The sequence below is a fragment of the Nelumbo nucifera genome, chromosome 8 (genome assembly GCF_055504915.1).
Source record: "Nelumbo nucifera cultivar China Antique chromosome 8, China Antique-T2T, whole genome shotgun sequence".
Classification (NCBI taxonomy): domain Eukaryota; kingdom Viridiplantae; phylum Streptophyta; class Magnoliopsida; order Proteales; family Nelumbonaceae; genus Nelumbo; species Nelumbo nucifera.
In genome coordinates this window covers 22,749,829-22,764,829 of record NC_142656.1, presented here as the reverse complement: position 1 = coordinate 22,764,829, position 15,001 = coordinate 22,749,829, and the positions used below count along the sequence as shown (strand labels likewise).

At 43.2% G+C, this 15,001-nt stretch overlaps 2 protein-coding genes across 2 annotated transcripts; both read left to right on the top strand.

Annotated features, from left to right (window-relative positions):
- Positions 1-161: 161 nt before the first annotated feature.
- On the top strand, positions 162-2,882 carry LOC104609201 (putative disease resistance protein RGA3). The gene has a single exon (XM_088893769.1). The coding sequence runs from the start codon at positions 162-164 to the stop codon at positions 2,880-2,882; it is 2,721 nt and encodes a 906-aa protein (XP_088749895.1).
- Positions 2,883-4,584: 1,702 nt separating this feature from the next.
- LOC148789738 (uncharacterized) lies at positions 4,585-5,825 on the top strand. The gene is made up of 2 exons (XM_088893768.1): positions 4,585-4,902; positions 4,998-5,825. Exons 1-2 carry the CDS (start codon positions 4,585-4,587, stop codon positions 5,823-5,825), a joined length of 1,146 nt encoding a protein of 381 aa, XP_088749894.1.
- The last annotated feature ends 9,176 nt before the right edge of the window (positions 5,826-15,001 follow it).

The window sequence follows — 15,001 nt, the reverse complement described above, 5'->3', positions numbered from 1 at the left end:
TGCTTATTTTTATTTATTTTGCTATACCCATAACCTTCCCAACCTGTTGACAGCGGCAAGAGAAATTTCCATCTGAGACATTATCAGTTGGTATATTTATATCTTTGCTTTCTTGGCGAGTCACTTGTTTCGTTCAATCGAGAGTTCTGAACAGAACTTTTATGGCGACTGAATTACTTGTATCAGCTACCATTGAAATTTTATTAAATACAGCCGACGAAATTAGTAAGGATATTTCATCCATACGCGGCATCCACAATGATATTCAAAAGTTGAAAAAAAAATTTCAAATGATCAAGAGTCTACTCATCGATGCGGAGGAGAAACAGATAAAAACGCAAGGAGTGAAGGAATGGCTGGATGGACTCAACGATCTGGCTTTTGAAACCGCAGACATATTGGAGGAATATGTTGCACATGTTCTTACAATGGAATCGCAAGCAAACCAGGTGTGCTGCCTCATCCCTTGTTGTAGTCCAAAGGTTATTGTTGCTAAACATAGGATAGAAAGACGAATTGAGGAAATCCACAAAAAACTAGATGAGCATACAAATTATCCAATTGTGCTGAGGTTGGATAGGAGTATGCTAAATGGGCGAAGAATCGAAATCATAAGAGATAGGGCTTGGGCTTCTAATTTCCAGGAGTCTTACTTCTATGGTCGAGAGACCGACAAGGGCAATATTATCACCACCCTGTTGACGTCAGATGGTCCTATTGAAACAAATTTTGGAGTGCTTCCCATAGTTGGTATGGGTGGCTTAGGTAAAACCACCCTTGCTCAGTCTGTCTATAATGATGTTAGCGTAGAAAAGCATTTCGACGTTAGAGCGTGGGTCTACGTGTCTCAAGAATTTGACTGTGCTAAAATAACAAAAGACATTATTGAATCGCTCACCGGGCAACCATGTAGTTTTACAGGCCTAGACACACTCCAAATCCAACTTAAGAACAATCTGATTGGCAAGAGATTTTTTATTGTCCTGGATGACATCTGGAATGAGAAAAGGGAACTATGGGAGCAATTACGAACACCGTTAATGTTTGGAGAAAAGGGAAGTAAAGTCTTAGTTACAACACGAAATGAAAAAGTTTCACTTGTCATGGGTACCCTTCCTGTTCACCGCCTACAAGTCTTAGAAAATGAATATTGTTGGTCAATATTCAAGCAACGTGCATTTGTTGATGATACTGTTGTTCTGGGAACATATCCGCATCTGGAAGAAATCGGTCGGAAAATTGTAGAGAAATGTGAAGGCGTGCCTCTTGCCGTAATGGTAATAGGAAGCATTTTACGTTATAATGTCAAAATAACGGACTGGAAATTTGTCTTGACTAGCATCACAAGGGAGCAAGAAAATGATGAAAACGGTATAATGCCTGCTCTACGCTTGAGCTATCACCATCTCCCAGCGCATCTGAAAAAATGCTTTTCTTATTGTTCCATATTCCCTAAAGACCATTTCTTTGAGAAAGAGGAGTTGATTTTGCTATGGATAGGGGAGGGTTTTATACTTCCCCGAGAAAATAGACAAATGGAAGACATCAGTAGGGACTATTTTGATGAGCTATGTTATAGGTCACTTTTCAAAATGTCTGGGCGTTTAAATAAAAGTGGTGAACCAATGTTTGTGATGCACGACCTCATCCACGATTTAGCACAATCTATTTTAAAGGATGTCTATTTGAGAATGGAACAACACCATAATGATAGATTGTGGAACAACATTGGTACAAGGGCTCGTTATTTGTCATTATTTCTTAACAGAGATGATTACACGGCAGAAAGATTGGACGCCTTGTTCCAAGTTAGGTCTCCACGCACATTTCTACTACGTGGACCTTCCGACTATAGGGTAGAGATTCCATGCGTTGTAACAAACCTTCACCGTTTATTTGATGCATGGAGATGCTTACGTGTGTTGTGTTTGCGCAATCTATACTTCGGTAATAAAGGCTTGTCTGATATGATCGGTAATTTGAAACTCTTAAGATACCTGGACCTCTCCTACACTGGAATTAGAAATCTACCAATATCAATTTCTAGCCTCTACCAGTTAAAAATATTGTTACTAGAGGGTTTAGAGTTGGAATTACCCGTGAGCATAGGCAGCAGCCTTGTTAATATTCGACTTGTCAAGATACTGAGATATAAATGCAGAATTCCACAAGAAAATAGAAGACGGAATGGAGTCGGCCATTTGAAGTTGTGGGGGTGCATCATGGGATGTAATTCTATTACCATATCAGGACTAGACAATGTTGTGGTCAGCAATGCAGATGTCAGCCCGTACGTCAACAATTTCAAGAACAATCAACAGCTTGAAACGTTGACATTAGAATGGAAAACCACCAGGGATAGAGATGTGGCCAAAGCAATAATGGAATGTCTTCAACCAGCTCCTACAAACCTACGTATTCTCAAGATCAAGGGGTATTATGGTGAAAGACTGCCTAGATGGATGGCAGAGATGTCCAATCTCGAGAAACTAGAGCTGGACCATTGTAGAAGTAAGGTCCTCCCACCTCTTGGAAAGCTACCCTCGCTCAAGCATCTGATAATAAGTAGCTTGGATAATTGGGAAGGAGAATGGTCCTTAGAAGAAGATATGGACAATGGTGAAGTATCCTCAACAAGTGAACAATTATTCCTCAAGCTTGTCAATCTTCAGATTTCCAACTGTCCCAAGCTCAAGGGGCTACCTCCCTGTGATTTTCCTGATCTAAGAACGTTGAGAATATCCGATTGCGAGGAATTGAGAACAAGTATAAATCCTGAAAGGATCTCAACCCTTGAGACAAATGATATATTTCACTGTCCCAATTTACGACAGGAGTATACTACAGTGCTTCAACAACGTCCCAACAATTTCCGGCGCTGAGACAAACACTAAAGCAACAGTATGCTTCTTCGTCTTCCTAATTCTTATAACTTCATTTGTTTTCATTTACATACTACACTATATATATTCTTGAATAGTGCTTTAAGGCTCCAATTAGTTTATCAGCAAATAGAAACAGGAAGTTGAGAGAAAGTTGTTTAAGTAATTCTGTAGAATTCCCAAGGAAAAGTTCTAAGCCAATTTTGTGAAATTTCTTAATAACATTCCCTCAACTTTATGCTTCTCTCTTTCATTTTCTATCAAACCAAACACACCCTAAAGAAAATTTAGTTTTCAATGGTATTTGGTAACCAAATAATCTTTAATACCACATTAACTTTTGTGCCTTGTTGAATGTGAAGCAAGGAGAAAGATCGATATGCTGGATTAATGTTTTTACTTTCCAAGGAAACATGTCTTTCTTCATCTACAGCAAATCATGTGAGAACGACATGGTGCAATGGAATAAGTCATAGATTTGAATTCGACATCTGAAGTATCCCCTTGGTGAATTGTTGTTTGTAATTTACAGATTGAGTGTGCTGATGAATAAGATGTAACATCAGGTTCCGTGTGCAGAAGTTTTAATTAATAATTTCAACTATGTTTTTGTTGTATGAAAATCTAGCTCAAGTTTGATATGTTAATTTTGGAAACATGATGTTTTGGGGTCTTGGGAAATTAAAAAGTTTGTCATGTATGCTTTTCTTGGATTGAACTTTTATTTGTTCTATGAGTAGAAGAATAAATATTTCTGTTTGTCGCACTTCTCAATTTCCAATTGTACTTTCCAAGGTCACTCTTCAAAAAATGCATGAGGATGGTAATATATAAGATTACTTAAGTATTTACATAAGATTACTTTTACTTAAGGATGATCATTTATAACTTAACCCAGCTTGACTACACCTACAAATTTCCAGGATTAAGTAATTATTTTTTAATAAGCTTGGTCTAGTTCAAATTTACACCAAGTCCACACATAATGCGGGCAGTAGAATTAGACCTAATAGCATCTGCATCTATATCCAATTATGAAATCTCTAGATCCGCATTTGCATCATATTATTATGTCAGATTATGGATCAAATTCAGATTTAATCTGTAACCGTCTTATTGTATTTAAAATGATCAAAAGAGAAAGACAAAAGTGCCCAATTATTCTTTTTCCATTAGATGGTTTCAAGGGAAATTTTGATCATTTTAAGTTTGGTATTTTAACACAACACACTAATTAACTCTTCAAGGTAGGTACTAACGGAAAGTGAGACTCGAATTCACATCTCCGCTAAGACTACCCAGCTAATGTATCAATATCGAAGGAGTTTACTGCAGTTTTTTTGTTAGAATAATTTCCGGGTTTTTAGGAAAGTCCTAGTCTTTAGGGATAACTACATGTATTTGAATTGTTCCAAGAAAGTCCTAGTCTTTAGGGATAACTACCTGTATTTGAATTGTTCCAAGTCTCTGTTACCACTTAGCTTTATTCTCGCTAAAGTGGGTTGCTTTCCAATCGTGTATTGAATGGCTATTTAAGCCAAGATTATTGTTAATAAAATTTAGTCATTCAACCCAGTTTGTTGTGTTCTTATTTTTAGCTTTCATATTAGATTAAAGGTCCCAACAATCTGGTATCAGAGCTTCCACTGGGCCTGACAAAATCAAAGCAGCAGTCTTTGAAGTTCTTGCAGTAGCACAGAAGATGACTACTGAAGGGAGTTTTATACAGCCAGCCATTCCTCGCTTTGATGGTCACTATGACCATTGGAGCATGCTGATGGAAAATTTCCTACGATCTAAGGAATATTGGGAGCTGGTGGAGCCTGGCTATGTTGAGCCAACAAGTGGATTATTGCAGATAGATGCACAGCGAAAGAAGAATGATGAGATGAAGCTGAAGGACCTAAAAGTGAAGAACTATCTCTTCCAGGCCATCGATCGCACAGTTCTCAACACAATTCTCAAGAAGGATACTGCCAAAGAAATATGGGATGCCATGAAGAAAAATTTCGAAGGGAATGTAAGGGTCAAGATGTCTCATCTTCAAGCTCTCCGCAGAGAATTTGAAACTCTTGAGATGAGGTCCGGTGAAGGAGTGACAAAGTATTTCTCTAGGGTGGAGTGGTGGAGAAAAATCTACGTTCTTTAACTAAGAAGTTCAACTATGTTGTTTGTTCTATTGAGGAGTCAAAGGACATTGGTGCTCTCACTGTTGATGAGTTACAAAGCTCATTAATAGTACAAGAACAGAAATTCCAGAGGCACAATGGTGAGGAACAGGCCTTGAAAGTGACATATGAAGGAGGAAGAGGTCGTGGTCGTGGTTCCTACAGAGGAAGAGTACGAGGGAGAGGTCGAGCAGGTTTCAACAAGGAAACTGTGGAGTGTTACCGATGCTATAATCTTGGACATTTTCAGTATGAAAGTCCTTTTGGGAACAAAGAAGCAAACTATGCAGAGCTTGATGAGGAAGATGAATTGCTTCTGATGTCTTATGTGGAGCTGTATGATTCCAAAAGAGAAGATGCATGGTTCGTTGATTCAGGGTGTTCTAATCACATGTGCGGTGATCGAGCTATGTTCAGTGAACTTGATGAAAAATTTCGGCATTCGATGAAATTGGGGAACAACACTAAGATGAGTGCGATGGGAAAGGGAAGTGTGAATCTGTTGTTGAATGGAGTCAATCATGTTGTTGATGTATACTATATTCCAGAGTTGAGAAATAATCTCTTGAGTATAGGGCAGTTGCAAGAAGAAGGCTTGGCTATTTTGATCAAGGGAGGGATGTGCAAGATATTTCATCCAAAGAAGGGTTTGATCATTCAAACCAACATGAGTGCCAATAGGATGTTTATCTTGTTGACTCAGTCTCAAGCTCCTTCTCAAACACATCTGATCAAAACTTGTCTCATCTTTGGCATCGGAGGTATGGGCATCTGAGCTACAAGGGTTTGAGAACCTTGCTGAACAAGAACATGGTACGTGGACTTCCTCAACTCTCTGCCTCAAGTGTGACATGCACTGATTGCACCAACGGGAAAAAACATCCTGATCCTATCCCAAAGAGGAGTACTTGGAGAGCAACTCATAAGTTGGAACTTATTCATGCAGATATTTGTGGTCCGATCACTCCTACTCCAACCAGAGGAGGCTTGGAGTGGAGTGAAACCCTCAGTAGATCATTTTCGGGTCTTTGGTTGCATAGCACACGTCCATGTTCCAGAAGCAAGGAGGACTAAACTTGATAGTAGAAGCATTACTTGTGTATTATTGGGAGTTAGTGAGGAGTCAAAAGGTTACAGGCTATTTGATCCTATTGCTAAGAGGGTTGTTGTGAGTACAGATGTAATTTTCCAAGAAGGGAAGCAATGGATTGGGATGTGAGTTATGAAAAACAAATAGTAGTAGACTTAGAATGGGGTGAGAGTGATGGTGAGAATGAAGAAGGGGTGAGTGAAAATGGGAATGGAGATGATTCTGATGGAGAGATAAGAGAGACTAGTGATGAGGGAGTTAGAGAAGAGGAAGATGGTCCTAGTGAGGGTGAAGAGAGAGTGAGGGAATTGAGGCAACCTCAAGAGAGGCAACCTCCTACGTTGATGGGTGATTATGATAGTGGAGAAGGTCTATCTGAGGATGAAGCTCATAGAGCACTAGTGGTATCAACTGATCCATTGTATTTTGAGAAAGCTGTGAAGAAGGCAAATTGGAGATTGGCCATGGATAGTGAAATCAAATCCTTCGTGAAAAACAAAACATGGACACTCACTGAGCTGCCAGCTGGAGCCAAAAAATTGGAGTGAAGTGGGTTTACAAAACTAAATACAATGAGCATGGAAAGATTGATAAGCACAAAGCTCATTTGGTTGCTAAAGGGTACTCTCAAAAGCATGGAATAGACTACACAAAAGTTTTTACACCAGTGGCAAGGATGGATACTGTAAGGATGATTATTGCTCTAGCCGCACAGAAGGATTGGAAGATTTTTCAGCTGGATGTCAAATCAGGTTTTCTCCATGGTGAGCTGAATGAAGATGTTTATGTGGAGCAGCCAAGAGGGTATGAAAAAAAAGGCATTGAGCATTTGGTTTACAAGTTACACAAAGCCTTGTATGGATTAAAACAAGCTCCACGAGCTTGGTTTAGTCGAATGGAAGCACATTTCATTGGTGAAAGGTTTCAGAGGTGCGATAGCGAGCAGACATTATTCACAAAGAGAAGCAAAGAAGGAAAAATTATCATTGTAAGTGTTTATGTTGATGATTACTTTTTACTGGTGATGATGAAGTTATGATGTCTGAATTTAAAAACTCAATGTTAAGAGAGTTTGATATGTCTGGTTTGGGGAAGATGAGGTTTTTTCTTGGGATCGAGGTGCTACAAAAGTCCGATGGTATTTATATATGCCAAAGGAAATATGCTTTGGAGGTTTTTAGAAGGTTTGGTATGATGGAAAGTATTTTGGTGGGCTATCCAATAGTTTCAGGTTTCAAAGTGAGCAAAGATGGAGATGGAGTCCCTGTTGATGAGACGTACTACAAGCAGTTGGTGGAGAGTTTAATGTATCTCACTGGCACGAGACTTGACATGATGTTTGTTACTTGTTTCATAAGTATATATATGGCAAAACCAATGGAGATTCATCTACAGGCAACTAAGAGAGCACTTCGATACTTAAAAGGGACTGTGAACTGTGGAATTCATTATAAGAAAGGAGGAGATGGTGAGTTATTGGCATTTATAGATAGCGACTATGCTAGAGATATGGAGGATAGGAAGAGTACATCTGGGTATGTGTTTTTAATGAGTTTAGGTGTTCTTGCATGGTGTTAAAAAAAGCAGCCTATTGTGACTTTATCAACCACAGAAGCTGAGTTTGTGGCAGTTGCAGTTTGTGCTTGTCAAGGAGTCTGGATGAAGAGAATTTTAAAGGAGCTGGGACACTCTAATGGAGGATGTACTACTGTGATGTGTGACAACAGTTCAACCATCAAGCTATCTAAAAATCCAGTTATGCAAGGTCGCAACAAGCATATTGATGAATAGGTAGACCTATTCATGGCCTGGGTAGCTGGTGGGTCGGCCCAACCTAGCCCATTTTAAATTGGGCTTGGATATGATTTTAGGTCTATGGGCTTGGGCTTAAAACACCGGGTCCAATCTTTTTTTTTTCAGGATGGGCTCAGGCTCGAATCGAGCCATAGCCCGACTTGATCAATGCCAGCCCATTCATTGGTCTCTTTCAGCTGTCAGGGAGTTTTTGGGGATAGTTGATCATTGCCTAAGAAATCAGTCGAATTTGTCCACATTTGATGTCAGGGAGTTTAAGTAAACTTCATCCACATTTGATGTTTTATGCAAACAGCTGATTGCTAACCAGAGGCTTTTGTCCATTACTTGGCATTGATAAGGAAGGTCTTAGTATATTTTGAATAGGATTGTTGGAGAGGGCTCAAGAACCAGAACCTTTAGGATGCCAACATCATCTTCCCTTCACGTCGAGTTGCGCTTCTATGGTCGACAAACTGATAAGGACAATCTAATCAAACTGTTGATGTCGGAGGATCCTAATAAAACAAACTTTGGAGTGCTTTCCCATAGTTGGAACGGGTGGTCTGGGTAAAACTGCTCTTGTTATGTCTTTATACCATGAAGACGAAGTAAATGCGCATTTCAACATCAAAGCGTGGGTCTGGGTGTCGGAAACATTTGACAGAGCTAGGATTACTAGAGGTATCCTTGAATCGGCCACTAAGGAACCATATATGCTCACACGCCTAGGATACTTCAAAGCCAACTTAAGGACAAACTGAAAGGAAAGAAATTTTTAATTGTTCTAGATGATATCTGGAATTTTAAACGAGAAGACTGGGAAGTACTACAGAAACCATTAATGTTTGGGGAGAAAGGAAGTAAGGTCATAGTGACCACACGAAATGAAAGCGTTTCATTACTCATGGGTACCCTTCCTGCTCACGGCCTTGGAGTCTTAGAAAATGAATATTGTTGGTCGAAGAATAGTGGACAAATGTAAAGGCATGCCTCTTGCAGTGAAGTCACTCGGACGCTTTTTACATACTCCATTCGTAAAGGAGAAGTGGGAATATGTATTGACCCGCAAAATATGGGAATTAGAAGAAATGAGCGATGTAATGTTAGATCTAATGCTGAGCTATCACCATCTCCCAGCGCATTTGAAGAAGTGCTTCGCTTATTGTTCCGTCTTCCCCAAAGACTACATGTTTGAGGAGGAATTGGTTTTATTACGGATAGGGGAGGGTTTTTGATGAAGGGGAATTTGGCCCAATTTGGAGACGCGTGGACATGACTCAACACGGGTGATAATTCAGCATAAATCAGTTCGCTACAAAGCGACCTCGGGTACATTAGTACCGTGAACTAAAGTTACTTCGGGCTAAGATCGTTCCGGTATCAGTTCGTGAGCATGATCACCTCGGTACTAAAGCACTTCGGCATTCGGGGTAGATTAAGTTTGTGGAACGCGAGCTCAAGCAACTCGCCACCAAGCAGCCCGGCACTTCGTGAGCAGCCCGCTACCTAGTCTGATTGACCTCCGCATGGCAACCTCGAGGAGCACACCTCCGTACTTTGTAACGGCTACATTAGTTCACCAATCGCCCGATTCAGATGGAGATGGTCAACCTCACAGGGGGAGATGTTACTCCCAACTAACACGGTAACGGGACCTGACACAGCGGAAATTTAGGACCTGCTCCACCAAACCCGTCAGGACCCCAGTATATAAAGATCTCACCTCCCCCCAGGGGAAAAGGTAATGCGTAATCTTGCTCTCTAGCCCTCTAATTTACTGTCATCATCTTCAATCTCTCCACTATCAAAGTGTTAACTTAGCCATCGGAGTGTCCCTGCCGAGTAAGCCACCTCGAGATCTCTGACTCACCTCTTTCAAGAACCTCAGTCCTCGTCGTTACTGGCAGTCAGGTTGTATCCAGCAGGGAGCAGTCGGATTACGCCACATCAATTGGCACCGTCTGTGGGAAACCGTTACTGAAAGCCTCATCTTCATTTCAAAAACCTCAAGCTCATCCATGGTTGCCTCCAGCAACGCCGGACAGCACAACGAAGCGAACATCTCGGGGGAGCAACCCCAGTTCCCGTCCGTCTGCATAGGTTAGTTTACCATACTACTCTCCGCGGGTGGGATCCCAGCACTGACTGTGCCCCAGCCAACTGTGCCTGTGAGTGCCCCACTTCCTCTTGTCGTGAGTGCAACTTCCGTTGAACCCTTCGTGGTTCCCCCCGGAGTCAGGCAGAACCAACTAAGCGACCTGGTGAACTGTGTGCGGGCTATTCAAGCCCAAATGCTGCAAGTTCAGCCGTTCCAGCATTACCAACAGCAAGTTATACATCACTTTTACCAGCAACAGTTCCCATCACTGCAACAAAACCAGTAGATAGCTCCACCCCGATGTTCGATGACGCCGCAAAACCAACAACAGCTCAACCACCGTCTGAGCAACCGCCCCCCTCGCCGAGGAGAGACTTCCCAGGTCTCATCCCGCAGCAGAAGAGGAAAACAAGTAGCCCTTCCCACCTCGCAGCAACAAGGCAGGTCGAGAGATACTCGACCCACCAAGGCCAATTCGCCCTAGCGCGCACAACTGGAAGCTTCACTCATAGGAAACCAGTTTGAAGCCTTGGCCATGGACTCTGCGTGAGACCCTTCAGCTTGAGAAAACCAGTATCAACAGTCTTATTCTCTTCAAGCTAAGACACGGTTTGACAGCACCAATGCAGACCCAATCAAGAAGCAACGAAGACGGCGTCCTAAGGTGTGCCGGGCAATAGTTCCAGATCAGCTCGCAGAACCCAGTCGACCCGAGCAGCCCAAAGGTAAGGCAGAGGCGAGCTCGGAAGCCACAAAAGCCGCCCCTTTCTTCTCTGTGTCGTCTCCTCTGTCCTCCGAGCTCTTAGCCACTCCAATGTCGAACGACTTCAAAGTGCCCCCATTGGACAAATATGACGGATCTTTCGATCCGAATGATCATGTGGACTCTTTTCCAGTCCCAGATGTACCTCGCTGGGGCTGACAAAGCTTGTATGTGTGTGGCTTTTTCTACGACCTTCAGGGGAGTAGCACGCACCTGGTACAGAAACCTCCCACCCGGAGCTGTCAAGAATTGGACGCAGTTCGCACAAATGCTCACCTCGCACTTCATCACTAATAAGAAGTGCCCAAGGTCACAAGAAAGCCTCGTTAACATAGTCCAGAGGGAGGGAGAATTCATTCAGAGCTATATCAAGCGCTTTAACGACACCTGTTTGATGATCCCGGACTTAGACCCCGCTGTAAGACTCGCAGCAACGAAGAAAGGAATCACTCACAGGGAGTTCAAATGGCACGTGGTGGCGAACAAGCCTAAGGACATCACTGCATTCCTCAAACTCGCTGACTAATTCATCGAGACTGAAGAATAAATGAACCAAAAAATCGAAGCTCCAGTGGAGAAGAGGAGGAGGGAAGACGACAAGTCGCACAATGGTGGCGGCAAAAGAAAGAAAAGCAAGTCCCCAACCAGGGGAGGGAACATGTCAGATTTTCATCCCCGAGCTCCCCCGGTTGAAAGAATTTCACCGCCCTCAATGCAAAGCGAAGGGAAATTCTTATGGCAATTAAAGACGCCCCTCTTGTAAAGTGGCCAGCCCGGTTGAAAGTGGACCCAGCTACTAGAAATAAAAATGTATATTGTCACTTTCATAGAGACCACTGTCATAGCACCGAAACTGTAAAAACCTCCGCGACGAGATTGAAGAGTTCATCCATTGTGGATACCTATGAAATTTTGTACAAAAGAATAATAAAGGCTAGACAGATCAGCGAGGGGAGCAAATGAGAGATGCTCCTGAGCCCAACAACAGGCCGAGCGAACAAAGGCAGCTGCCTGAAGAAAGACTAGTCCGTGGGGTAATCAATACAATCACCGACGGATCGGTTGTCGCGGGCTGTTCCACAGCAGCAGGAAGGACTTCAGTCCGCGAGCTAGAGCACGAAGAGCAGAACCCTCCAAAGCGACTGCGGCCTGAGGACCCCATATTCTTTACCGAGGATGACGCGCGCGGGATTCAGTACCCCCACGACGACTCGCTGGTCTTAAGAATGAAGCTCAACGACTTCGAAGTCAGGCGCATCCTGGTAGATTCAGGGAGTTCGGCCGATATCCTGTTCAAAAGCACCTTCGACAAGCTACAACTTCGGGAAAGCGACATCTAGCCCGCAAGTACATCTCTAGTGGGCTTCAGTGGAGAAGAAGTCAGGCCCCTCAGGCGAATTTCATTACCCGTAGAGGTCGGGACATGACCTTACATCACGAGGTTTGAGCATGCCTTCCTAGTAGTCGCAACGCCTTTGCTATAGAGTGCCATTATAGGATGGCCCATCACCCATGCACCTCGCACGGTGGTATCTACCTACTACCTGGCCATGAAGTTCCCCACGGTCTTCGGGGTAGGGGTAGTTTGGGGCGACCAGCTCGAGTCCCGGAAGTGTTACGTTGCGGCCCGCAAGGGGAAAGCCAAGTTGGCAGAAAGCGTCGAGCTCGAATGGCCCATAGAATATCCTGAGGAGCAAGCTACACCATCCAAAGGAATAGTCCTCATTCTGACCTCGAAAGGAGATCCGGCCAGGACTCTCCAGATCAGGGCAGCAATCGAAGAACCTCTTCGAGCTCAACTAGTAAGTTTTCTGCTAAAAAAATTAGATATATTTGCATGGTCCGCGGTAGAAATGCCCGACATATTCTCGATAATAACTCACAAATTAAATACTGATCCCATAGTCAGGCCCGTTAGACAGAAGAAACGCAACTTCGCCCCAGAATGCTAGAGGAAAGTCGACGAGGAGGTCGGGAAACTTTTTGCAGCTGATTTCATCAGGGATGTCCATTACCCGAGATGGGTAGCCAACCCCGTTCTGGTAAAGAAGGCCAACGGTAAATGGCACATGTGCGTCGACTATACCATCCTGAATCGAACCTGCCCGAAGGATTGTTTCCCGCTCCCCAAGATCGACCGTCTAGTGGATGCGACCTCCGGGCATGAGTTGCTGAGTTTTCTAGATGCATACTCAGGCTACAATCAAATCAAGATGGACCCCGCTAATGAAGAAAAAATGGCTTTTGTTACCGAACTGGACCTGTATTGTTACAAGGTCATGCCCTTTGGGCTGAAAAATACCGGGGCAACCTACCAAAGACTTGTGAACCGTATTTTTGAGCCGTTGATCAGCGATAAGGTTGAATGCTATGTAGACGACATGGTCGTCAAAACCCAATTTTCAAACTGTTTAAAAAGTGACTTGCAATGCATTTTTGAAATTTTGCGCAAGTATAATATGAAACTAAACTCTAACAAATGTTTTTTTGGTGTCACCTCGGGTAAATATTTGGGTTACATAGTTAGCCGATGTGGCATCGAAGCAAACCCCAAAAAGATAAAGGCTATCCTAGATATGAAGCCACCTCGCAAGTCGAAAGAGGTTCAGAGGCTGAATGGTCGTATGGCTGCCCTAAGCCACTTCATGTCCAAATCAGCAGATCGCTGCCTGCCTTTTTTCAAGGCAATTAAGAAAAGTAAGGACTATGAGTGGACTGAACAATGCTAGCTCGCCTTCGACGAGCTAAAAAAGTATCTAATAAGTGTCCCGATTTTGACCCGACCCGATGAGGGTGATGTTTTAAAGCTGTACCTCTCCGCGAGTGATGAGGTGGTCAACTCGGTACTAATAAAGGAAGTAAATCGGGTCCAACAACCAATCTACTATGTCAGTAGAGTTTTGCATGAACCTGAAACTAGGTGCCCAAAGATCGAGAAGTTGGCGTACGTGCTGGTCACAGCAGCTCGGAAGCTTCGACCGTACTTTCAGGCCCACACAATCGTCATTCTTACCAACCAACCTCTGAGGCAAGTCTTACTCAAGCCCGAGGTATCTGGAAGATTGATGAAGTGGGATATAGCGCTCAACGAATACGACATCCGGTACGAGCCCCGAACAGCAATTAAGGCCCAAGCCTTGGCCGACTACGTAGCAAAATGCACTTTCAGCACTTCAGTCCCTGAATTGACAGAGACTGAGCATGGGGAGAAAACCTTAACCAGTGCAAAACCAGTCCCAGTACGGACGAAGCCAACCTAGCACAAGGAGCCCTAGATCCTTCATGTAGACGGTTCATCAAATCAGCAAGGAAGCGGAGCCGGAGTCATTCTGTACAGGCCAAGCGGGGCGAAACTGGAATACGCACTTCGGTTCGAGTTGATAGCATCTAACAACGAAGCAGAATACGAAGCACTGATAGCCGAGCTCATGCTAGCAAACGAAGTACAAGCGAAGCACCACATCATCTGTAGCGACTCCCAACTCATGGTCAACCAGGTAACTGATGATTACGAAGCTCGTGACCCCAACATGGTTGCTTATCTAGCCAAGGCCAGGGAAGTTCTACGCGGAGTCCAGTCATACTTCATCAAGCAGATTCCAAAGTCTGAAAACGCTGAGGCGGGGACCTACTGCCGACCTGAAGTACCTCACTTCCCTCTTGCAACAGGATAGAGGAGATTTCTAGTAGTAGCAGTGGATTACTTTACAAAATGGGTAGAGGCGGAACCCCTAACAACAATCACAACTCGAACTATACAAAACTTCTTCTGGAAAAGCATAGTATGTCGTTTCGGACCACCCCGAGTACTTATCTCTAACAACGACAAGCAGTTCGAATATATCAAATTTCAAAACTGGTGTGCCGAGATGGGAATACAATAGAAGACATTAGACATTGGCAGGGAGTATTTTGATGAGTAATGTCTCATGTCATTTTTTCAAAATTCTGAGCGTTTGAATAGAAATGGTGAACCAATGTTTGTGATGCATGCTCTGATTCATGATTTAGCACGATTTATTTCAAAAGATATGTGTTTCAGATTGGAACAGCATGGAGATGGTAGGCTGGGGAGTAGTATTCCTACAAAGGCTCGTTATTTGTCGCTTTTTCCTAATCATTTTACACCTGAGAGATTAGAAGATGCCTTGTACAAAGTTAAGACTCCGCACACATTTCTACTGGAGATGCCTACGTGTGTTG

Bases quoted from the DNA above. Each gene is read 5' to 3' on its own strand.
- LOC148789738 (XM_088893768.1), top strand. From the start codon at position 4,585: ATGACTACTGAAGGGAGTTTTATACAGCCAGCCATTCCTCGCTTTGAT. The intron at 4,903-4,997 runs GTAAGGGTCAAG...GTATTTCTCTAG, and splicing joins AGAAAAATTTCGAAGGGAAT to GGTGGAGTGGTGGAGAAAAA.
- LOC104609201 (XM_088893769.1), top strand. From the start codon at position 162: ATGGCGACTGAATTACTTGTATCAGCTACCATTGAAATTTTATTAAAT.